The sequence below is a fragment of the Phragmites australis genome, chromosome 11, assembly GCF_958298935.1.
Source record: "Phragmites australis chromosome 11, lpPhrAust1.1, whole genome shotgun sequence".
Taxonomy (NCBI): domain Eukaryota; kingdom Viridiplantae; phylum Streptophyta; class Magnoliopsida; order Poales; family Poaceae; genus Phragmites; species Phragmites australis.
Genome location: NC_084931.1, coordinates 33,980,996 through 34,007,515, shown reverse-complemented (window position 1 = coordinate 34,007,515; position 26,520 = coordinate 33,980,996). Strand labels below are relative to the sequence as shown.

The 26,520-nt window shown below is 42.5% G+C and overlaps 2 protein-coding genes across 3 annotated transcripts; both read right to left on the bottom strand.

Moving 5' to 3' along the window:
- Positions 1-211: 211 nt before the first annotated feature.
- LOC133885013 (serine/threonine-protein kinase PBL34-like) lies at positions 212-5,340 on the bottom strand. The gene is made up of 6 exons (XM_062324638.1): positions 4,906-5,340; positions 3,113-3,450; positions 2,883-3,018; positions 1,981-2,117; positions 1,776-1,899; positions 212-1,081 (listed from the first exon to the last, which is right to left on the bottom strand). Exons 1-6 carry the CDS (start codon positions 5,081-5,083, stop codon positions 468-470), a joined length of 1,527 nt encoding a protein of 508 aa, XP_062180622.1. The 5' UTR covers positions 5,084-5,340; the 3' UTR covers positions 212-467.
- A 13,096-nt stretch (positions 5,341-18,436) lies between these two features.
- On the bottom strand, positions 18,437-21,941 carry LOC133883895 (probable cytokinin riboside 5'-monophosphate phosphoribohydrolase LOGL8). 2 transcript variants are annotated; one of them, XM_062323289.1, is made up of 7 exons: positions 21,662-21,941; positions 21,262-21,359; positions 20,709-20,739; positions 20,072-20,171; positions 19,904-19,974; positions 18,974-19,175; positions 18,437-18,894 (listed from the first exon to the last, which is right to left on the bottom strand). In XM_062323289.1, the coding sequence occupies exons 1-6, from the start codon at positions 21,899-21,901 to the stop codon at positions 18,999-19,001; spliced, it is 717 nt and encodes a 238-aa protein (XP_062179273.1). In that variant the 5' UTR covers positions 21,902-21,941; the 3' UTR covers positions 18,437-18,894; positions 18,974-18,998. The 2 variants fall into 2 exon arrangements, with proteins under 2 accessions (XP_062179273.1, XP_062179272.1); XM_062323288.1 differs by having other exon boundaries at positions 18,443-18,894; positions 19,032-19,175.
- Positions 21,942-26,520: the final 4,579 nt, after the last annotated feature.

The window sequence follows — 26,520 nt, the reverse complement described above, 5'->3', positions numbered from 1 at the left end:
CCATGAATGGCACATGAATACTAGGAGTATTGCTTTCACATATCATCACGAAATGATGATGATGCTGATGATTGCGATATGTTGCTTTACCCCTTTTTCTTTTTGTTTAATCCAATCCAATGATATCAATTACAAAGCGACCGAGAGCGAATCTAGTTTTCCCCCCCTCTCAAATCAAAAGAGAGAAGGGAAAAGAAAAAAAAAAGGCTCTATCCAGGGAGGGAAGCCAAAATCTTGCCAGGCTCCCCCATCTCCAATTTACTTAACCAGACATGTACAAAGAGCTACAAGCTAAACCACCACAGGAAACTGTCCACAGCTCTAATCCATGAGATAACGACTTTGTCTGCAGATGCAGGTAACCTCCGATTTCTATGTCAGAACGAAGAAGCAGATCACACCACCATATGACTAAATTACCTCGCCGGCCGGCTCCAATTTTCAATTGTATAGGATCAAGGATGCCGCTATTTGGCATTGGACCTCGGCGAGTGCCGGTGTAGAGAAGCCTGAGGGCGGGATGAAGAAGCCTGCTGGCCTTGGGCACGGTAAGGCGAAGCATTGCCATGGGGGCGGTACGGCGAAGCATTGCCATGGGGGCGGTACGGAGAAGCATTGCCATGGGGGCCATAGGAGAGGCTCCTCATCGGCTGCTGCGGGCTCCTCGCAAAGCTACCCTGCGGCTTCATGCTTTGGCTACCACTGGGGTAGGCAAGCCTGGCAGCATGCTCTGCTTGCAAGGACTGGAACAAGCTGGATGAAGAGGCCATGTCATTGAGGTCAGGAAGAGGCTTGAGCATCTCCACCACCTGGCTCATCAGAGGCCTGGCCTTGGGATCCCGGGCTAGGCAGACACGGGCCAGCTGGGTCACTCTTTGAGCACCTTTCATGGAGATGTTTCCACCAAGTTGGGGATCCATCAGCTTGCAGAATCCATGTTTTTGTTTGAGATGGGAGCGAGCCCATTCCACCAGGTTGTGTTCCCCACCTGGCCGGTTCTTGTCCATCGATCGCCTGCCTGTCATGAGCTCCAGAAGCACAACCCCGAAGCTGTATACATCGCTCTTCGATGTCAAGTGGCCTGGAAATGGAAAGTAGATTAGCAGTGCATAAAATAGGACTGAAAACTCGGAACGACTCAACCAATAGCAACTTCTGTTTATGCATGCAAATGCAATCAATACTACATCCTGCTAGACGCTCGTAATGTGTACCAATAATCATGCAGAATGGCAGATTGAATGGCAAAAATTTTGAAGTTCAAAGCGGAGGAATCACTTCAACCCAGTGCTCACTATAATCATTTCTCTGACCACTTAATATAGCAACAAACTTGATAGCTAGTGCACAACCTAGAGTGCACATGGACACCATAAATATCTGTAATCACAGAAAAAAAAAAAGATGGTGCACATGGTACATTGAGATAAATGTGGAGATGGTTGAAAATGCGCTAGCTTAAAAGAAATGTACAGCGCACGCTACATACAGACAGCATCATTTTTGTCAAATCACTAACATTAGAGTCAAGGATCATCTCTACGTTTACAGAACAAATAATCAACCTAAATGTCGAACAAAACAGAACATGTCACATGGATGGTTAGCTACAGTGGAGATGCAAATGCACATTAATAGATATTAACATAGCCAGAGTAGATAGGTATAGACAAGCAGTGTTGCAAATCAGTAAACCTTTTCAAATGCAAGTTTGAACTATATTCAAGAAACTAAAATAAATGATTTTGCTAAAAAAAGAACAATGATCACCTCACCTGTCATTACGTACTCAGGTGCAGCATAGCCGTATGTTCCCATTACACGTGTGGACACGTGGGTCTTATCACCCTCGGGTCCATCTCGAGCAAGCCCAAAATCAGAGAGTTTCGCATTGTAGTCCTGGATATAAGAATTTGTTGAACAAAAGACAAACACAAAGGTCTAAACAAAAAAATGTAAATGTGCTGAAAAGATACATACTGAATCAAGCAGAACATTTGAAGTCTTGAAATCCCGATAGATAACAGGCCTTCCAGCTTCTTCGTGGAGAAAGGCAAGGCCCCTTGCTGCGCCGAGTGCGATTTTCATTCGGGTTGACCAAGGAAGTGGCACCGTTTCTATTTAATCAGAGTTATTGAACAAAATTGTGAGTTAATTAACAACTATTGTAAATATAAAATCCAATAACAAGCATAACACATTTATCAGCATTTGGAAAACAACAAAAAAAAGGAACAAAGGGTGACTAACAGGTTATAAGGCATAACCAACAAACTGTATGAGTCATTGCATGCTGAGATCAGTTCTTTTAAAGTGCACAGAAATACCTGGATGTTCAAGACCCAACACATGCTTATGTATGAATATAAGTTTACTACCATCAGATCTAACCTCAATCACAAAAAATGGATGCCACTAAGCACAAATGAGAAACACAATATGGGTATAATCTTCAATGATTTGCACGCTATGAGAACTGAAAAAAAACTGTAAAAACACATGTAATGACAAAGCGTATTACAAGCCACTGCCTCTTGGTCAGAAAAAATCGCATGATGCAAGTTGCGTTGTCCAGAAATAGATGTTTTGCACAATGTCACGGTTTGCAATATATAACATTTCACAACGAATCAATAGTATCGTATTCAATGACAAATCTAGAGAATTTTTATAATTTATATGATAGTGGCAAAGAATAAATAAAAATGTCTGCATGAAAAATTGGTGACATCTTTGTGTAAAAAGAGGCTTTGCATATTTTTTTATATCAATCAGTACCGAGCAAGTGCATAGATACTAAAACACTTCCATGTGATAGTTACTCCTAATCCAGCTAGTAAAGTATACTCGAAATAAAAATGGAAGAAATGCCAGATGCTTACTCCTAAACAGATGGTGCTCCAAACTTCCACGGGGCATAAATTCATATACTAACTGTCTCTGATTATCCTCGATACAATAGCCGATCAGTTTCACCAAGTTAGGGTGCTGTAAGTTTCCGAGAAAGTTGACTTCTGCCTGAGAAAACAAAATGTTCATGTAAGACTTACACATGACAATACAAACGGTATTTTCATATCCTGATAATATTAAAGACAAGTAAAAAACATACCACCCACTCTTTATGCCCCTGCTGCCCATCGCGATTTAGCGTCTTTACAGCAACAGTTAACCCTGTGCCAGGTCTCACAGCGGCAGTTCCGTTCTCTTCAATCCATCCTTTAAAGACACGGCCAAACCCTCCCTCCCCAAGAAGACTCTCGGGTCGAAAGTTTCTGGTGGCAGACTTAAGTTCATGGAACGAAAATTTCCGCAATTGGAATGCTACTTTCACTCCATCTGCAACTATAGATGAGGGTGAAGCATTTTCAGCATTATTGGTCGTTGTCAAATAGGGCGCTATCTGTTGAACAGGTTGGTCCTGGATAACATCGTTCTTTGGCCTGGTTTCTGCATGTATAAACATATATATTAAGTGATGGTAATTGATAAACCCTACACAGAATGATTGAAAAGACGTAAACTTGAATCAACTCAATGAAACTTGCCACAAAATAAAGCATACCCTAAGACAGATGCCTCATGAATCTAAACAACAGGGAAGATGCCTTCCTTCATTTAGTATTAACTTTATGGATTTTCTCCCATTACCTTAGGCAACAATGGAAGGCTGAGCACCTAAGGCGATATCACAGTCATGTGATGTCAAAAAGCAAGAACCGTGCCCGCCTGATATTTATTCTAACCTCATGTGTATGCTACTATTTTTTAATCCAGTGAATGCTATATATGCACTAAAATACTATATAGGCTCTTTTCTGCTTTGCAGCCGGAACAGGAAAGATAACCAGCACCAAAACACAGCAAGAAAAGTACATGCTAGCTACATGAAGGAATGCTTCAAAATCATTTTAGTAGTGCAAAACATGAGCTTCACTAAAGGAATGTGATCTATGCAACAGCAAAACAAGCAAAATTCTGGCGCACAGAACTTCCTACCACACGTTCCAATTAATTAGAGAGAAGAAATACAGGAAACCAGAATGAACTCATGGACAAAATGGGCAAAAAAAATCTAGCGTTCCCTTTATTTTGTACATCTAGCTGAATATGCACATTATCTTGGACATAAGCAGTCATGTATGGCCAAACCCTGTTATTCCTTATATTCCTTAAGCACACGACGTGTTGCCATTTTAGCAGCGTCAGTTGCGAAGCCTATCCGAATAAAGAGCCATCCCAACTTTCCTGTTCCGTCCATAGGACTAGGGCACGATCCCTCGATCCATTGTGTATTCATAATCATAAAGCTTAAAACACTCCAAAACTATATGCCTGTTTCAAAGCAAAGTAAAACTGCTATCTACATCAAGCTATTGCAAAGTGACAACACTGCAACAAGGTAACTCGAGTACCAATCTAAGCATGTATCATAGAGAATAAAAACCGTCATGATAACAATTACAAAATTGCAGAACTGTAAAGGTAGCTCTGGTACCAATCTGGGCATCGATATCGTTGAGCAAACCAACATGATAACCATCGCAATGTAACAACATTGCAAAGTTCTCGCCCTTAGTCTATTCCTTCACCTTGTCCAATATCAGCATCAATTTCCCGGACGGAGCAAACCAGCACGATAAGAATCGCGTAACCACAGCATTGTCGCCTGAGATAACAGACACCACGATCTAAGCCCAAATTCCCCCATCGCAAACACACAGACAGCATATAGGGATCATCATATGGCAATGCATACATTGCACAACCTCCGGAACAAGAAGCGCGGAGGCAGACGATACAACCGGAGAGGACACACACACAGACAAGCACCGCATAAAAAAGCCACCACAAGCAATCATCAAACGATAGACGAGTACAGAGAGGATAGCAAGAAACCGTTACCGGAGGCCAAGGCGCTGGCCGCGCCGGAGAGGGCGGTGTCGACCTTGGAGCGGGAGGGGGAAGACGAGACGCAGAGGCGGATCCAGCAGCCCACCCGGCCCGAACCATTCCGTCCTCCACTCCCTTCCTCGCCCCGCGGATTCTCATTCCGACGCTCCACCGACCTCCCGACGCCCATGTCTCCTCTCCTGTAGTCCTGTAAACTGTGAGCTCACCGAAACAACAAGAAACAGAAATCAAAGCCGCGAAGGAGGCTGCGGGAGTTCCACCCGGCTAGGAATCGGCGCAAGCGAGAGCGGCGAGGCGATCTTTGATGGGAATTGAAGGAGGGATGGCGTGAGGAGTGGAGGAGAGTGTGGCAGTGGAGACGGCAGAGTGTTGGAGCTGGAAGGGGAGGGAGGGAGGGAAGGAAGGGGAGAAACCGGAGAGAGAGAGAGAGAGGGCCTGTGGGGACGGCGGTGCAGGGTCCCGTGGTAATACTACTATAGCCGAGCGGAGACCCAGGCGTTGGTGCTGCTGTCCTCCAAGCGGCAGGCGCTCACGCCAGGGTGACGAGCCTTCCGTTTCCCTTTTCTTTGGAGCTTCTGCCAAAAGCTTACACCACCTCTTTTGGCTACGGTGATGGTGGTGGTGCTCATCATCGGCAATGGAGGCGGTGGTTCATACACTGCTTCGGGAGACGACGGCGCTAAGATGGTGAAAACGGTGCGAAAATACTGATTTTGGGGACAACGACAACATGACGATGCAAGTTTGAGATATGAAGTTTGACGGCGCTAGCATGCGGCGGCGGCGGCGGCGATGGCGATGGAGGTGGTGGTTCATGTACCGCTTTCAGAAGCGATGGTGTAAATGGTGTGAGATGCCGGTTCTGGAGACAACAATAATATGATAATGTAGGCTTGATATGTGGAGTTTGACGATGCTAACGTGCGGCGGCAGCGGGCGGAGGTGGCGATTCATGCACCGCCTACAAAGGTAATGGTGCTAAGATGGTGTAAATGGTGCGATATGCCGGTTCTGGGGACAACGACAGTGTGACGATGTAGGCTTGAGATATTGGAATTTGATGACGCTAACGTGCGGCGGTGGCGAAGTGGTGAGATGAGGTGCCGGCTTTCAGAGGTCCATAATAGCTTGACATGGAGCGCTGGTTATCGGATGTGAATGAGAGCGAATGATGTAGATCCCTAGATAAGGGCTAGGGTTTTTTGTAAACTAATGTTAAAACCTTTACGTTCTAAGCGTAGGAGGGCGATGGTGGTATTTTATAGCATGTCCTACGAACACAAATTATGACTGGCTAGAGAGACAAGGACGTGAGGTGTTTGTACTTCATGAGTTGTTGGCATCGAAACTTGAAGAAGAAAGGAGGTAGGGTTGTGGTTTGCAAGAGCGACGACAAAAATAGCGACAAGTAACGGTAACGAAAACTAGGTTTGATGAGTAATGAAGTAAAGTATTTATAAAAGAGATATCTTAAGTGGGAACGAATCGTTATTTCGCTTTTAAAAGAAATTTAGGAACGAACAAACATACGATTGCTCCCATATTTTGATATTATTCTATTCTTAGAAACACGAACACCCTTGATCTACCGGCGCTAGACACAAGAGTTCCATTTCAACTAACCATGTTTCTTCTGACATCAATAATCTTTCACTCCCTCTGATTGTACTTGAACGGATATGCATAAATTTATTGTGAAAATATTGACTGGGTATATGAGAATATCTTGTATATATGGTATGAACTAATTGATGTTTTTTTTTTCTAGGATGAAATAAATGTTGTTCCACGTACTAGAGTGTCCAAACATTGTCACTCTTTTTTAGTCGTTCGACTAAAACGATTGGGGAAAGGCAATTAATTTGTTGGAATCGTTTTATTTGCGATGTTATAGATATGCGTAGGTTAATTTGGATTTTATTATGTGGCTCTATCAAAATATCATGGCATAGTATGAATTAAATGCTGGTCTTTTGAGATGAAATAAATGGTGTACAACTTTTAGAACTTTTTCCAAAGATTTGCATTCCTTGCTTTTCCTTTACTACCAAAAATGGCCTCTTCTTCATCAGCGCAGCCCCTGGTCCATCTGAGGCTCGTGAGGCCCCAGATTAAGCTCGGGAGCTGGATGCATGGTGGAGGAGCTAGCGTGATGAGGCAGCGGAGCTCAGCGCCTTGCTTTGATCTGGCCACGCGCCCGTAGTTCCGTGATGGTTAGGCCTCAGATTATCTACTATCACCATCCCATCCCACTCAAGGAATAATGCTCGTAGTTCCGTATGGATTATATATATAAGTACCCTGTCCTGTCTCTGCTGCATGTATGTTCAATTTCTGATATATGTATCAGTTTCTTCTTAATTTATCTGTTGGTTCATGAGTTGTGACTCAGATCACGGAAATATATCAGTTTCTGATATATGTATCATTACCTAGACTGCAAATATCTCTAAAACAATAGCAGGAGAGCACAACACACCAGGCACAATTTGCAAGCTCCATATCTGAGGGCTATTGCTGGGCTAAACATCGTCGCGAACTTCACATGCTTGCAGCCACCTACTTGATCAGGTCCTTAATTTGCAGCAAATTTGTTGCGTTTGTGCAGTTTCCAATTTTTTCTCTTGATTGGTTATGTTGCATACATTGTTCAATCTTCTAAAAAGAAATGATGTTTCATGGCCTCCTCCAGATTAGCTTGCTACGAAACACTACTATATCAGCTATTGTGCAGAAGTTTAGGTTCACGTTCAGATTTTTCTTTCCTAGATTCCAATTTTGTTTGTCTTTTTAATTCAAAACCTTACCAAATTCAGCCAAAAAAAATTGCTAGGACTTATTGTTAGATCGTTTATGTTAACTTTTCTTTATCCTGAATTAGTTGTTTCTCTGTGTCGGGTTCAGTCTTCCAAGCTCAATGAATTTTTAAATAAGGGAATTATATTCCATCTAGGTAATGAAAAAACACACACATGGGGATCCAATTTTCATATGCAAGAATTTGTCAATTCCCTACTCAAACTGCAACACTTGATTAGGTACTTTTGGTCAATTATAAATTCAAAACTAGGAGAAAAATTTACAAAAATTGCATCAACAACCTCCGCCCAACGAGGCAGCGAGCGAAGAAGGAAAAATATCCATCACCATTCCGTGATCTGAGTCACAACTCATGAACCAACAGATAAATTAAGATGAAACCAACAACACATATACATAATTTTAAGAATTGTGCTCTCCTGCTATTGTTTTAGAGATATTAACTTTCAGAGTCTTCAGCCAAGAACAATGAAATGGAACACTTCATTCAGAACAACCATCCACCAACTAAACTGAAACTGCATCCTGTCATTTTAGAGGCATTTTATGTTCTTGATCGATTCGCAAAGCATCTGCTGGTGTGGTGAGCAACAAGAGATTTTCGTGCGAGGGGCCTTTCCTGTATGAGGGCTCAGCTCAGTCCGCTGCTAAGTTCTGTTTCTTAATTCTTCCTGTCCTTGGTCATGGCCATTGCAAGCTGTGTGGGGCGACATGCCAACATGGAGGCCCGCCTCTTAAAGGAGGAAGGAGAGGGAGGAAAGCGACGCCCGGGACGTGGCGGCGCTAGGGCGAGCCAAGGCGTGCAGCGGAGGAGGTGCTTTTTTTTTAATAAGGGAATTATATTTCATCTAGACAATGAAAGAATTTCGATCTCTACCCTCTCAGGAACATATAACCGTACATTATTACAAAATTCAATACACAAACATCGTATAAACTGTGATGTAGATAAAACATAATTAACTAAAGACCAACGTATTCAAATAGAAGAAATTATTAGACACAAATCATATCGCTAAATCTTCGTACCAGGCCGACCACGGTGGACGGTATTCCCTAGCAACCGCCCTTGGTCCCTAGTAACCGCCCGATCGGACCCGTACGGCCCGGATTTGCAGGTGGGTTGCACTCGGAGCTCGTCCTCCTCGGGTTCGGGAGTCCCATGGCGGAGCCCCAGGCAGCGACACTAGATGGGAAGCCGCCCGCACGTCGTGGTCGCTGACAAATTACAACCTCAAAGTTGTTTCTTTGGAGAAAAGGTGAGCTTTTCGCTCTGGTCACGCTCGCGCGCCCATGGAGGCTGGGAACGAGATGGCGGATGCCAATTGTGAGAGGAAAGCATGATGCCGCAGCAGAGGGAGGAGCTCGACGGCGAGGCCGCCAGTCGAGGACACTGGCGGCTGACAACCTCTTGGTTGCCTACTTCCTTCAAGAACGTATCTTCCTGGTCTTGCCATGCGTCCGTGGGGGCGGGGAGATGACCGGCCACGGCTAGCTTTGAGAATTGGGCGGTGCGCGTGGGACCGTCGGCTCCTATAACTGCTATCGCGGCTGGCTCACGCAGGAGGAGCGCAGCGGCGGTCTCCATGGCTTAGTTTCTTTTGGTTGCTGGAACAGCTTCAGCGCTAGGACGCTGCTGGTGGGGAGCATCGACGACGAGCAGCTCCCCTCCAGACGCCGGCCCGTTTGCGCCGCGACGTACGGCCTGTTTAGCCTCCTCGATCCGGACGTCGGCCTCGACGGGCGTGCGTGCTCGCCCGCGCATGGCGAGCTCCGGGGCGATGCTGGCACTGCGCGCGAGCACGCCGACCGCGAGGAGTAGGAGCACCGGAGAGCATGACGCACCTGTACGTAATGAGTGTCTGTATTTGTTTGAAAAGTTGTGACAACGGAATCAATTTGGATTATTTATTTATTTTTACAATGAAGAAAAGAAGACTAGAGCCTAAGGATCTGTTTATACCAAGAGGTTATTTCATCTGATTTGCTGGTTTTTCTAAATCCCCAATATGGTCCCTAGTGCACACATTTGTCCATTATTCTTTTTAAGTATATATTAAAAGATTTAATAAAATCATAATTGTATGAAAAGTACTTTTGATGGGAAAAAACAGCGGGTTTATGGTTCCCTACACAAAACATAGTGGTCATTTGTAATTCATATTCAAGAAAAAAGTCACTCAAAACTCCTACAGAAACCAGGAGACCTAACCCGGCACAATGGAATCCATCTTAAATTGAAGACACCAGAATAAACCCTAATTGATGGTTTACTTTAAAAGTCGCGCTACAATATTTTTTTAGGGAGTTGGCAGTGTTATTTTGTACTCTACGAGATATCTAATTAAGTTTGTTGGTGAAATTATGCAAGCAAACTCATCTAGCACGTGAAAACATAAGAGGAACATATTATACGACAATACCATGTCCATTGTTTCAGAATGCACTAATCCAGCTAACCAAGCACATTTCGACATCAGTCAAATAGTGCCAGGAGACAAAATTGCCTTTATTTTAGCCACATCTATGCAGCTGATTTGTGACATTATGAGATCCTTTTTCAGAATCGTATCGCATTATAGCTAAGCACCATAGGCATCCAAAGTCCAGTTTTTTTATATAAAGTAAGTCCAGCATGTTAATCATAGAGATTTGCCAGTGAACTCAGGATTTGGACCTAACATGTTGTAAGCCAAAATTTTCATGATAAAGTGCTTTATTATTACTTTTTCGGGGTGCATGTCGGGGTAAAAAATAGTGGAGTCCTCTCGCATGTGGACTTACGTCGGTAAGATATCAACAGGTGTTGTATGTCACGTTTGTCTGTAACCGTGGTCACCCCGCGCGAACAGCTAGCGTCCGCGCGACTAGCCAACGACCCCGCAACCAGACTATTCGACCAAGCTCCGTGACCAGTCACCAGGTCGTAGGAGCAAACCCCGCGATCAGTCCCCTCTGGCCGCGGGGCATGTATGTGTCTAAATAGTCTAATCACAATAAATATTTTTTCACTCGAGTATTTCCCTTCCTTAGATCCTCTTTCTGGTCGACCAAGGCGTGGTCGACGCATAGCTGTTGTGTCCCATCTCATAGTATTAAATAATGCTATGGGACGACCTGTCAGGCATGTTTGGAGGTTTTTTCAGGTGCGCATGCGACGTGTGGGGACAAGACAGCACAGTCTAGACGACCGGGATGATGTAGGAGGTGGAGCGATGGGACAAGCTCTGTAGGGCCGTAGAGCAAGCAGAATACGTCTGCTCTTAGTAATGATAGGTCTAGGTGGGAAGTTCTAGCTAGTCCTGAGTCTATATCCTGACTCACTTGTAAATCATCTCTTCCTCTGATATATAAATGGAGGAACACCATGCTTGTAAGGGGAACTCTGAGGAGAAAAAAGCTGAATAAAAATATCATCTGTAACCAACTTAGATCATAAGAAAATAATATACATGATGCATGATTATTACTCTGAGGAGTGAACCTAGATAATTCTGGATGTTCTTGAGTTACACATATACAAATAGATTCAGTAGATATATTCCGAATAAAAATCACGCACCCGTCATCTGATACACTTTAAAATCATTGTCAGGAACTTTGTCACGGCTAAGGCACAGACATATATACTACACAGTAGTAGTGTTCATTCACTGTTCAGTGATCGCCGCTGGGGTCAAAAGTCAAACACAGAGTTGTGTTGAGTTGCTTGCATTTGTAAGCGAAAGTTTTATCTTTTGCATGAAAGAAAGCACATGAAATGCCTTTAATCTCTGAGCATCCGAGGTCCACTGGATTTATTTTTTTGAATTTCTATCCATCTGTGGCTGATTGGTTATATGTGTTGAAGATGTTCCAAATTCATTGCCCAAGACAAAGGCCGACTTCTGACGGAGCGAAGCGGAGGCCCGTCGCCGGGAGGCTTGGGTACATATACCCGTCGCTAGGGTTCCACTGCGACTGATTCATTCATTCTCTTGTAAGCCGCCGCACGGCGTTGTAACCCGACTCTTGATAATAGTGAGGAGTGTTTGCTGGCTGGCGCCCGTGGTTTTTTTCCCCTTCGAATTGGAGGGGTTTTCCACGTTAAATCTTGTGTCTCCGCTGTGATTTGATCTTGTGTTCTTCGTCGTTTATTCGCCGTCATTCACAACAAGTGGTACCAGAGCTGTGGTTGCAGATCATGACGACGTCGATGAAGTTCGATCTACCGCCGCTGGATTACAAGACTCGGTTCTCGCTATGGCAAGTCAAGATGCGGGCCATCCTGGCGCAGAAGGATGATTATGATGAGGCGCTGGAGGGCTTCGGGAAGAAAACAAAGGCTGAGTGGACTCCTGAGGAAATCAGGAGGGATCGTAAGGCTATGTCTTTAATTCAGCTTCATCTCCATAATGATATTTTGCAAGAGGTGCTGCAGGAAAAGACTGCTGCAGAGCTCTGGTTGAAACTGGAATCGATCTGCATGTCCAAGGATCTAACCAGTAAGATGCATATGAAGATGAAGTTGTTCACTCTCAAGATGAAGGAGGGTGATTCAGTGATGAGCCATTTATCTGCCTTCAAGGAGATCGTGGCCGACCTAGTGTCGATGGAGGTTAAGTATGATGATGAGGACTTAGGTCTTTTACTGTTATGTTCACTGCCAAATTCGTATTCTCATTTCCGTGACACCATACTTTTGAGCCGTGATGAACTAACCCTTGCGGAAGTTGTTGAGGCACTCCAGTCCAGGGAGAAGATGAAAGGCATGGTGCAGTCTGACGGGCAGTCGTCCTCCAAGGGCGAAGCACTGCATGTGAGAGGCAGATCTGAGCATAGATCCTCCAATGACAACAACGGTCGTGACAAGAGCTACGATGGCAGAGGCCGTTCAAAGTCCAAGCCGCCTAAAAAGTTCTGTAAGTATTGCAAAAAGAAAAGCCATTTTATTGAGGATTGTCTGAAACTTAAGAATAAGGAGAAGAGGAAAGGCAATCATGATGGTAATGCTTCTGTTGTTTCTGGTGCTGAAAATTCCGAATCTGGAGATTGTCTGGTAGTTTTTGCTGGTTGTGTTTCTGGTCATGATGAATGGATACTTGATTCTGCATGTTCATTTCATATCTGCACTAACAGAAATTGGTTTAGTTCCTATAAGCCTGTGCAGAAAGGAGATGTTGTGCGTATGGGAGACGACAACCCGTGTGACATTGTGGGGATCGGCTCTGTTCAGATCAAGGCACATGATGGCATAACACGCACGCTGAAGAATGTGAGGTACATACCAGGGATGTCCAGAAATCTCATCTCACTCAGCACGCTTGATGCAGAAGGTTTTCATTATTCCGGTTCAGATGGTGTTCTAAAGGTATCAAAAGGTTCTCTTCTTTGTTTGAAAGGTGATCTTAATTCTGCAAAGTTATATGTCCTTAGAGGAAGTACTTTACATGGTTCTGTTTCCGCTGCTGCTGCTGTTACTAATGCTGAACCTAGTAAGACTAACCTTTGGCATATGCGTTTGGGACATATGAGTCAACTTGGTATGGCAGAATTGATGAAGAGAAACTTGCTGGATGGCTGCACTTCGAGTAACATAAAGTTCTGTGAGCATTGTATTTTTGGGAAGCATAAAAGGGTAAAATTCAACACCTCAGTTCATACCACCAAAGGTACTCTTGATTATGTACATGCTGATTTATGGGGTCCTTCCCGTAAGCCTTCTCTTGGTGGTGCTCGTTACATGCTTACAATTATTGATGATTACTCTAGAAGAGTTTGGCCTTATTTTCTGAAAAATAAAGATGATACCTTTGCTGCATTTAAGAATTGGAAAGTTATGATAGAAAGACAAACTGAAAGAAAGGTGAAATTGCTTCGTACTGATAATGGTGGAGAGTTTTGTTCGGATGCTTTTGATGATTATTGCAGGCAAGAAGGCATTGTTAGGCATCACACCATACCGCACACTCCGCAGCAGAATGGTGTGGCCGAACGTATGAACAGAACCATCATTTCAAAGGCTCGTTGCATGCTGTCAAATGCAAGGATGAGCAAGCGTTTTTGGGCTGAAGCAGCTAACACCGCATGTTACTTGATAAACAGGTCGCCTTCTATTCCACTTAATAAGAAAACTCCCATTGAGGTATGGTCTGGTACACCTGCAGATTATTCACAGTTGAAAGTTTTTGGCTGCACTGCTTATGCTCATGTTGATAATGGAAAATTAGAGCCTAGAGCTATTAAGTGTCTTTTTCTTGGTTATGGTTCGGGAGTTAAAGGATATAAATTGTGGAATCCCGAAACAGGAAAGACTTTTATGAGTAGAAGTGTTGTTTTCAATGAATCTGTGATGTTTAATGACAGTTTGTCCTCAGATCATGTTCCAGAGAGTCCTGAAAGGGAGCTGCAGTTTACCAGTGTGCAGGTGGAGCATGTGGATGATGAGGCAGGTGTGCAGGTGGAGCCAGTTGATACTCATGATGATGAAGTTGCTGATGACGACACTCATGATGATGTTCAGCAGCACTCACCTCCTGTTTTGCAGTCAGAGGAGGAATTGCCTATTGCTCATCGCAGGTCAAAGAGGGGCTGTGGACCTCCAGCCCGTCTTATTGAAGAATGTAATTTGACTTATTATGCTTTGAGTTGTGCTGAACAGGTGGAGAATACTCATGAGCCAGCAACTTATCGTGAAGCCATTGGTTGTAGTGACCGTGAGAAGTGGATTTCAGCTATGCATGAGGAGATGCAGTCTCTTGAGAAGAATAGCACATGGGAGGTTGTTCCTTTGCCTAACAAGAAGAAGACCATCCGCTGCAAATGGATCTTCAAGAGAAAGGAGGGTTTAACTCCAAGTGAGCCTCCAAAGTTTAAGGCAAGGTTAGTAGCAAAAGGCTACAGTCAGATTCCCGGTATTGACTATAATGATGTGTTCTCTCCAGTGGTAAAGCACAGTTCCATTCGTACTTTTTTGAGTATTGTTGCTTCACATGATCTTGAGCTTGAGCAGTTAGATGTGAAGACTGCGTTTTTGCATGGAGAGCTTGAGGAGGATATATACATGGACCAGCCTGAAGGGTTCATAGTGCCTGGCAAGGAGAAATTTGTTTGCAAGTTGAAGAGATCCTTGTATGGTTTGAAGCAGTCCCCTCGTCAGTGGAACAAGAGGTTTGATTCATTTATGCTGTTGCACGGTTTTAAGAGGTCTAAATATGATAGCTGTGTTTACATCAAGCATGTTAATGGATCACCTATATACTTGCTGTTGTATGTTGATGATATGCTGATTGCTGCCAAGAGTAAGGTTGAAATCACTAAATTGAAGAAATTGTTGAGTAGTGAGTTTGACATGAAAGATCTTGGTGCTGCTAAGAAAATTCTCGGTATGGAAATTACTAGAGACAGAAAATCTGGTTTGTTATTTCTTAGTCAGCAAAATTATATTAAGAAAGTTCTTCAGCGTTTCAACATGCATAATGCAAAGCCTGTTAGTACTCCTATTGCACCTCACTTTAAATTGTCAGCTGCACAGTGTCCTAGTACAGATACAGATATTGAATACATGTCAAGAGTTCCTTATTCTAGTGTTGTTGGGTCTTTGATATATGCCATGGTTTGCTCTCGTCCAGATTTGTCATATGCTATGAGTTTGGTTAGTAGATATATGTCTAATCCTGGTAAAGAACATTGGAGGGCAGCTCAGTGGATTTTCAGGTACCTCAGAGGCACAGCAGATTCTTGTTTGAAATTTGGCAGAACTCAGAAGGGACTTATTGGTTATGTGGATTCAGATTATGCTGCTGATCTGGACAGGCGCAGGTCTCTCACTGGTTATGTGTTTACAGTTGGCAGTTGTGCTGTGAGTTGGAGGGCTACATTGCAGTCTGTTGTTGCTTTGTCTACTACTGAAGCAGAGTACATGGCTGTTTCTGAGGCGTGCAAGGAATTAATTTGGCTGAAAGGTTTATACGCTGAGCTGTGTGGAGTTGATTCTTGCATTAATCTATTTTGTGACAGTCAAAGTGCCATTTATCTTACTAAAGATCAGATGTTTCATGAGAGGACTAAACATATTGACATCAAGTACCATTTTGTTCGTGATGTGATCGAAGATGGTAAGTTAAAGGTATGCAAGATCAGTACTCATGATAATCCTGCTGATATGATGACTAAACCTGTTCCTGTTGCTAAGTTTGAGCTGTGCTCAAGCTTAGTTGGTTTAGTGGATTAGCCCAAGAGGCTATTTGGCGCCAGTGGTATTTTCTTTGTTATGTTCAGGATGAAGGTGTTGATTTATGCTACAAGGTGAATTTGTCTCAAGGTGGAGTTTGTTGAAGATGTTCCAAATTCATTGCCCAAGACAAAGGCCGACTTCTGACGGAGCGAAGCGGATGCCCGTCGCCGGGAGGCTTGGGTACATATACCCGTCGCTAGGGTTCCACTGCGACTGATTCATTCATTCTCTTGTAAGCCGCCGCACGGCGTTGTAACCCGACTCTTGATAATAGTGAGGAGTGTTTGCTGGCTGGCGCCCGTGGTTTTTTTTCTCTTCGAATTGGAGGGGTTTTCCACGTTAAATCTTGTGTCTCCGCTGTGATTTGATCTTGTGTTCTTCGTCGTTTATTCGCCGTCATTCACAACAACATGGTATTTCTTTCCATTACTGTTGTTGGCACCATAATGAGGTTGCTTCTTACAGTTTACTAATCTTAGTTGTTCTTCAGTCCTATCTGATTTTTTCTGCGAACGCTATCTGAAATATGTTTAGTAGTAATATGATCGCTTTCGTATTGTGTTTATTGCATCTTTATCTTAATTAGTTACCTTAGCAGAAAAAAAGGGAAGAAATCGGTCAGGGAAGATATTTTGGTTTTCCTTTAGCAAGGTCCATGCCTTGCAGATAATCCTCTTGGAAATGCTGCCACGATTTCTCTGAGCTCATGATGCCGTTCTGTCTTTACAGATGGTACACAGCTGACAATGACATTAGCTATGCTATTTTTTCAGATGATAAATTAGAATAGACTGAGATCTTGATGATATCAACCTGCCTGTAAACAGCATTTTCATCGTTGTGACAAATCTGAACCCCGTTTATTTGTCCACATGGCTCACTCAGCCTGACTCGTATCCAGTGAGCAGGCTCGAAAGTTACAGTAAAATTTGTTTATTTGGTTGTATATGCTCAGTTTGGTTGAAAAAAGATTATGTTTAGTTGCCTTGTGAGTATATGTTGTATTAAAAAGTATTTTACTTTTTTATCAAATAATCTAGAGTTAAAAATATTTTTATAAATTAGTACATCATATTATAAGAATATTAGTGAATTATTTCTGATTTTTGAGAATTTATTTAAAGCATAAAAAATTACTAGAGGTTATAAAATATGTTTCTTTGAAACTTTTTAATTAAATACTGGCTTAGGTTTTCAATCAAATCAATTAAAATGGGTTATTAATGAGCTCTAACTTGCTTATTTAGAATTTTTAAAACACTCTTGTATCGCTAAATAAAATTAATAACCCTGTCAGAAACATGATAAATCTATTTCCCACGAGCCTGGCCGGCACGGACCTGTATCCTCTGCTTTAATTGCGATTAGTGTAGAGAATCACCGTGTGAACAGTGTAATGAGTTAACAGCTACAATAGCTTGTATTAATTAATCATTGCACTGTACCAACAGTGGTCGGACGGCGTTCACTTAATGCAGAGAGGCTAGGTTCTCCGATGCAGAGAGTCTCAGTCCGACCGGCACATCATTTTTGCATGCGCGGGGTCTAGCCCGAGCACTGGGCCAATCAACCGAACACGCGCGCTTGCATCGGCTCGGCCAGCCAACCAAACGGACCCTTATCGGTCATCTGACACCTCACAAAATAAATCCACGGTCCATGCTGATGGCAATGGATCATCTTCCAGCTGAAATTTGCATAGGCCTGACAAGGATGCGGGGGGCTCTTCACAGCTCGCATGCATTTCGTCTGCACAAGGTCACATACATCTCGACAAGAACAGGCCGTACTTAGATTTTTTTTATCAAAGATTTAGCCTCCTCACAGTCACAAGTATGGCCATTTCTCTACTTTGAGTAAAAATAATGTTTCACGACGTTTTAGAATGTGTCCAAAGATTTATTCAACTTTCTGGGCCAGATGCGATGAAACAGACCCAAATTTCTTGGCCTCGTGGATTCTGACTTTTGTTGGCGAGTGAACCTACTGTCACAGTTTGAAGGCCCAAAAGCCTTATGTGTGGGCCACATTTCCTTGGTTCAAAAAGAAAATGGGGGTGGCCATTTTCTTGGTTCAACAAAAAATGGGCTGGGCATTTTCTTGCTCCGAGAGAAAAAAACGGGTGGGCCATTTTTAGCCGCCTTCACTATTTTTTACATCTGGCTTAGCGACAATAACCCAGTATCCCTTTCACAAAAAAAACGCACATTAACCCTGCTTAGAAATGTGACATTCAGTGAAAGCTTTCTAAGCTCTTTTTTATTGTAAATATTGCTTACGATCGTCTCGAGAACCTCAGGATATTACTGATTCAACCTCCATACACAGTTAATAGCTTGAGCACTTTACTGTTATGAATTAGATGTACACAGGACTTTGGTCAGATAATATCAAGGAGAAACAAGAACTAGTCACCTACAATCAATCTGTCAAGCCTCATAAAACACATTTATTTTAAGAGGTTCACCAATCATGTGCATGCAGATTTGCAATCACAAGCTGGAGCTCTCGTTAGAAACCGTTCTGCACAATCAGATTGGACACGCACGCAGCATAACATAGGCAATGCAAAATTCAGTACGAGCAGAAGGCATGGACACGCACTACTCATCTTGGATAATAATATGTACTATATTTCTTCCAGGATCAAGACAAGATCTCTACAGCACTGGACTCGTAATCATGCTACTATGAAAGATCTACAGCACTGACTGGACTGCTAATCATGTTGTGCAACCAAAACGACCATTAATAGTGACAGCACATGAGATCATCAACATACTGGTATAATCCCCTTGATTCCTTCCAATCTATTGCCCCTTGGTTAGCAAAAGAACAAAATATTTCCTGCTTCGGTGACAAGTCGCCGATTGTTTAGTATGACACTAAGATGCGCGCATCTGGTCCTCCCAAACCAAGCCAATGTCATACTCGGGGACGTAGTCCTGTGGCAGATAAAACAGATTTAGCGCCCAGGGAATTAAGCCATGATATACAAAGATGGAACTAAAGAAACATTTTAACCTGAAACTTCAGAACTGTAGGAACACTAGGGATAAGTACAGAATTGGGGTCGCCTAACCTCCAATTTCTTAACTAGCTCCTTGGCTGTCGGAGCTGAAATGATGATGCGCCTTGCCTCCTCCGTGATGAAGCCTTCGTTAACAGCCAAGTCGATGAATGATAGAAGGGGATCATAGAATCCGTCGACGTTCAAAAGTCCAACCTGGTAATGTATTTTTAAGCAGTTACATGAAAGCTACCGTGAAACGGAAGTAATAATAATGTCAAGTCATGAATATGAGTACTGAATGATCGATTCACACCCAGAGAATCGTATCTGATATCACCTCTTACAAATAAATAGCAATTTGGTACGGCCATCAAACTCATAACAGTGACAGACAAGGCAGAGAACATAGACTTGACTGTTCTTATCATTGACAACCTCTCACCGTTTTGTATCTCGCTAAGCATTTATATAACAAACAGAGACCAATACATTACCTTGTGCATGCAACGTAATGAAGTATAAGATCCTCCAACCATCATTCCATCAGCAGTGTGGGAATATTCATAAAGTACGAAGTATATCTTATTAGAGCCAGATATAAAAGATAAGAGAACGCGGAGCGCATGCCCTACGGTCTCAATAATATTCTGATGAAAGGATGTCGATAACATGTTGACTAACTATCCATTCAATAATTTGTTGCTGTGAGCCTGTGACTGTGAGGGGAAACTTTTTAGTCGCATGTGAACGAAGCAAGATGGTAGCATCGGATCACAACGACTCTAATGACATTTTAATAAACAAATCAGTACTGAACACATCTACAAAAGCAAAGTGGGTTGACAACACAAGCATACAAGTGTATAACCTTTAGATAATAAATAATGGATGATTTTTTGCACGAGAAGCAGCTAGAACAAATTAAAGTTAATAATTTTTACCGGCTTCTTATGGATTCCTAGTTGTGCCCAAGTAATGACCTCAAGCAATTCCTCCAGGGTTCCATAGCCACCTACGAGTTTATTTGAAGGATAAGAAATTAAAAACACATACAATTTATTTCTGAGATCTTACTTAAAGAGAGAAAAAAAACGACTAGGCTACTATACCGGGTAAAGCAATAAAAGCATCAGCAAACCGAGCCATCTCGGCTTTCCTCTCATGCATGCCAGAAACAGCTCTAACCTCCCCGACAGGCTCTCCAGTTACCTACAGAAGCATGAATCAAGGGTGTTAAGAATCCAATTATAAACTTTGAGCTGCAGGTTTCATTACATGGAAAATATTTTCGAAACAGATACGTCAAAGCTAACATTCACAGCGTATCTCATCTGCCATGTAGAAATCGAAGAAAAGAAACGTTCTATGCATCAGTCCACAACCGCAACAACTACAAATGGATATGTTACTTTCCAATACATACAAGTAGAAAAATTCTAAACAAGAAATGAAGAATACGTGCTTGACAATGTATGAGCTAGTATATTAATTGAAGGTTTACTAAACATTGCAAATTCCAAACATAGTTAACACTAATGAGTTCTATTATGCATGTCATTAGAAAGGCATATTACATTCACTGATTCATCGTTTAAACAAGGCACATAACTGTTATTATGGCACACATGCATCTACGTTATGAAGAATTAACTTTATATCTTGAGTCTGTTGTTCAGCAAACCTAACCATGCGGATTGAAGTATATGGAATAGCACCAAGAATACATGTCACAGGCTTTTGACTCACCTCTCTGGGCATCAGTGATTTTGGAATGATCCTGCCAAAGGGAAGAGGGCAAGCAAAAAGGCACATTAGTTTCAGGCAAACAAGTAGCAGAGCAACAAGCTGGTCTTTTCCCATGTAAAGAAACTGGCAAGCCTAGAGATAGCTACAGGGAGGTATGCCTTTCAAGAGCTGGACAAGATAACCAGTGCGCAATAATTTGACACCTCAACTGGAGCCACCCAGCTTGCAGGTGAACACCCTAACCGCCCATTGTGAGCATGGAAACAGCTAGCCTTTCGAAAAGAAGACCGAAAAGTTGCTTCCATTTCGGTGCAACCGAGTGCAATTGGCATGGCTTGCCCCCCGCTTCCCCCCAACGGGCAATGGAGCCCAAAACCCAACAGCAACCTGCCCAAAGCTGCCATTTCTGTGCCTAAGGCTGCCGTTTTGGTGCAGGAAGAAAGCACCCAGAGCAAGAAGACCATAAAAACACCAAGCAAAGAAGAATGGCATTGGGGCCAGCCAGGTAGCTAGATAGAAATACTAGGAGGTAGCGATAGAGATGCATACTAACCCAATGACATGGCGGCCTCCAGCATGAACTGCATGGGAGACCAAGCCCATGAGACCGATGGAGCCACCTCCGTAGACCAGGTCTATGCCCCTCTCCACCTGCACGGTCATAGATAGAGAACAAAACAACAAACACAAGCTCATGCTCATCAGACAGACTCACCAGAAAATTCTACTAGTCAAGTGCATTCCCATCACCGGCTCAGAGAACCCCACATGGAATTGAACCAACAATTCATGCGCCCCCAAGTTAATCGGTAAACGCAAACGAGGCAAATGAACCAATCAAATTGAAAGGAGTCTCATTTCTCTGGTCGCAAATTTTACCGTAACCCTCCCATGAACCCCCAAATGATGGCGAGCGCGTGCTTGTAGGAGATGGGCGGCCGTTTGATGGTTACCAGCTGGTTGCCTAGGTCGATGGCGGCGTCCTGGTAGCTGGCCTTCTTGCCCTTGGCGCTGCCGCAGTAGACGCAGATCCGCCGGAACCGGGACCGCCGCTCCGCCCCGCCATCTCCTCCGGCGGCCGCCTTCATGGACGCCTCATCATCCGCCGCCGCCCCGATCGTGAGCGCGGGAGGCGGTGCGGCCCCGACCGTTAGCGCGGCCGACTCCAACGGAACAGCCGCCGTGGTGGTCATGGCGAGCGCGGGTGAGGAAGGGCGAGGGGAGACAGAGGGTGAGAAGGACTCCGCCGTGGCCGATTTATAGGCGTGAGGTGGGCCCGGTTGCGGCTTTTTTTTCCTCTGGCTCCTTGGCTACCAAGGGTACGGTATTTTTTTTATTCACCACAAAATCCATGCCTGTAGCAAGACTAGTCGTGTGGAGAGGCACGTTTTTTTTTTCAGCCCTTGAGTAGAATATGGGAAAAATGTAAAAATCCTCTTAAAATTGGATTTTAACTTTTTCTAAAAATTGTTTTATTAAAAAAATCCTTAAAGGTTCGGTTTTGTTGAAAAATACCTAAAAATTAAAAAAAATATAAAAATTCAAAAAAATTAGAGACAATTGTAAGACCTTATGTATTTTTTTCCAAAAATAATATCCTTTGTATCATATTTTATCAAGAGAAAGTTTGAAAAAAGAAAAACATACAACTCATTTATTAATTTGAGTTAAATGTATAGTTAATTATTTACTAATCAAAAATCAAGAAACCAAATTTTTAGTCTTGTTTCATGATGCTCTATCTTCTAAAAATACATAAAATCTTGAAATATTTATTGTAACCCGCAGGATTGAGTAAATGTGTTACAGATAGATTAATTCATAACTAATTCATAACACCTCTAAAATTAGTGAAATCACTTTTATTAGTTTACTTAAATAATGATTTGTGTAGGAAAAATAATGGTAGACATGACAAAGTTAAAATAACATGAGTTAATAAATGAGTTACATATTTTTTTTTTTTTTTCTAAATCTCCTCTCCATGAAATATGATGCAAAGGATATTATTTTTGAAAAAAGTCACATAAGATCTTAGAATTGTCTCTCTTTTTTTAGAATTTTTTGTGATTTTGTTTTTGAATTTTTGAGAGTTTTTTTAACAAAACCAAACTTTGGGGGTTTTTTTGCAACAAAATAACTTATGAAGGGAAAGTCAAAATCCAAGTGACTTTGAGGGGTTTGTATTATTTTTCTAGAATCAAATGAGTTGCGTTACATAATAGTTTTAATTTTTTTTAATTTTTAGAGTGAATTTTATGGGAGTGATTTTTAAAATAAATTAGATGTTGGAAAGTTAAAAAAATAATTTTTATTGATTCACTTCTCACACGAAATCATTTTCTCTATAAAATCTACTATAAAAATTATTTTCAATCATAAAATCACTTTTATAATCACTCTCAAAAACAATTAAAAAGAGCTACCCCTATCGAACTGGCCGTAGTCTCCCCAAGATCCGTGGAAAAGGATCTTATAAATCCAGGAGCTGCTGCTTTTCTAATGTCGTCGTAATTAATTAATTAATTAATACTAGTTGCGAGATTAGGCTAGAGTTTGCGTGAGCCTTAAGCATGGCGATTGATTATTTATCCAAAAACGAAAGTTTACAAGACACGGTCAGATGGAAGAGCTGCTGCAGGCAGTATGACACCTGCAATGACCATTATTTATATTCCTACGTTTCGAGGCGATGCTATTCAAGTGTTACTTCTCAATGAATTGATGCTAGTGCTTTGTTTATTGCAGTTTGCAAACATCCAGAGTAAGACCTGCAGCTACGGAATACTAATCTAATTCCCCAACACGACTGTCATGCCGTACCCTCAACTTTTTCCGATTAAAAAATGAGATCAAACGCGGCCGACGCGACGTCATCCATTACGACAAATGTCCAAGAAATGAGCACGACTGTCCTAGTGCGTATGCATATTTTTTAGACAGATCCTCTGTATTAATGGCATTAATACATAGTATTATTGGTTGAGCAGTAATATAAATCTACTGCTACAATTTTCCTATACTAATGGACCATTGTCTACTGTAGCACTGTAGCAACAGTGTTTACTTTTACTGCATAGCTTCTGTACTGTATCATCAATCCTGTAGCACCATGTAGCAGTTGATCCAATCTATCCCTCTCGAGATCAATGCCAGTGGCAACTAACCTATCCCTCTCGAAATCAATGCCAGTGGCAACTAACCTATCTCTCTCAAAATCAATGCCAGTGGTAACTACAGAGGATCTTGATCTATATTTTTAATAAGGTCAGATGTATAAGGTGTCTTTGGATGAATGAGTTTGGTGGGAAATAGTTGTCATGATGATCTCTGATCATAAATCTAGGTATCTCGGACGACGGACGTATTGATCTATGTTTCTAAACTTAAGAATACAAGAATTTATCTAGGTTCAGATCTAGTAAAATAATAACTTAACATCTTGTGTATTTACTTCTAGAATTGATGAACTTGTTATATAGTGTTCCCTACTCTCGAACTCCCTCCTCCCTTTATATAGCAGGGAAAATAAAAATTTATACCTACAGACCATGTCAAACGTCACGTAAGATATACCCTGACAAAGCTATCTACCCTTACCTCATCATGATATCAAATAGGCATGCCCATTCTACACGTCATATCCCATCATCGAATGACATCACAACCAATGGCTAGGCCATCTCGTTGCATTAAATGTGACAGGACACGTCACTTCTCCACCACACCTGCCTATGATCTCGCTCGCTGAAAGGGAATCCTTGGGGAAGAAAAACACTTGAGTAGATATAATTATGTGTATTATGACAAGTTAGATGAATACCGGTCCTGCGATCAGCATGGTCCTAGGGTTATCGTCTGCGATAAGGGGAATGGTCGCACGAGTTCCGTTTTGGTCGCGCGAGTTATGTGGTCTTGTAAGAATATATTGTTAGCTGACATTTGGCGATATGGGACGTACCTTCTGGGGCACCTCTTATCTATTACATTGATAATAGTCATTTTCTATTTTAGAGGTGTTTTGTTAGATGGATAGGTGGATGAGGTGGCCACGAAAATGCAATATTCATTGAGGATGCTAGATGGGGTGATCCAGCAAAAACAGCCGAACCGAGGCATCCAGGTTCACTAGTTTGTGCTCGTGTCTATATGATTGTGTCTACATTTTTCATTTAACTCTCAATTTTATCTGGAGTATAATAGTGTTTTAAAAATCCTAAACATTTTCATGAGCAAACTAGAGCTCACTAGCAACCTATTTTAATTAGTTTGATAAAAAAAAACCTAAGCCAATATGCATAAATTCATCCAAATGCTTCACAATCAAGGGATAAGTTTACCAAAAGACTATCATAATCAACTCAGCTTATCCAATCTATCCAACTAGACAGAAAACTACTCACCATGTCCACTTTAATCTCACCAACCAAGTAGAATACTGACTCAGCTTATCCATTTCAATTAAACAAAAAATTAGATTACCCCATCCTGAAAAATAGGAATGGCACTATACCATGTAACCTCGCTCTCCAACTAAACACACGCTCACTCACACACACACACACACACATCATACTCACATCCATGTAGTTGCGTCCTACCACACAAAAAAATACAAGCACACTGTCGGGGGGGGGGGGTAAAAATCCCTGATAATAATTCCGAGGTGTATCGGACGATGGGTGCGTGATCTTTATTCGGGGAGTGCATACTAAATTTGTTTGTGTATGTGTGACTCAAGAACACTGAGAATTATCCATATTTAGTCCACCCTTAGGGTAGTAGCCATATATCCTATGTATTCTTTTCTTATGGTCTAAGTTGGTTGTAGATGATATTCTTACCAAGCCTTCTTCTTCTCCTTCTTCGCCTCCGAGCCTTTTACAAGACTGATACTCCTCCCTTTATATATCAGAGGGAGAGAGAATTTACACGTGAGTCAAGATATAGACCCAGGTCTAACTAGAGCTTCCCACCTAGATCTATCATTGCTAAGAGCAAACGTATCCCACTTGCTCTACGGTGCTACAGAGCCTGTCACATAGCTCCACCGTCTGCGTCGTCCTGTCACCTGGATTGCCCTGTCTCGTCCCCACGTGCCACCTGCGCACCTACGAAAAACCTCATAACATGCCTGCCAGGCTGTCCTGTAGCATTAAATGCTACGGGACGGGACACGATAGTCTCCGCTCCGACCAAACCAGAAAGAGGACATAGGAAAGGGAAATACTCGAGTGAAAAAGCATTTATTGTGATTAGACTGTTTAGACACATACTTGCCCCGTGACCAGAGGAGATTGGTCGCGGGGTTTGCTCCTGCGACCTGGGGACTAGTCGTGGAGCTTGGTCGGAGAGCCTGGTTGCGTGGTCGCTGGCTGGTCGTGTGGTCGCTAACTAGTTGCACGGGGTGACCACGGTTGCAGACAAACATGACATACATCACCTGCTGATATCTTACCAGCGTGGGTCCACCTATGAGGGGACCTCACTATTCTTTACACCGACACAGACATGCTAAGTCTATGACTCAAACACGGGTAGACAAGCTCCACCACAAAGACGCTAACCAACTGAGCTACACCAAATTCATCTTCTCCAGTGCATATGGCCATTGATTACGATGCATATGCGTGCATTGGATGGATCAGTAGGGGTGTGTTTGGTTCTCCGGATGGAGTTTCGTAAAGATGCATCGTATAATCTGTTTAAGCGGAAGTAGGTTGAGTGGATTCATATTTGTTGAAATGAAGAGTGTTTGATTGGTTGTGTTTGTCTGGATTGGCTGAGCTGAGGTTTTGAGTGGTTGACTAAA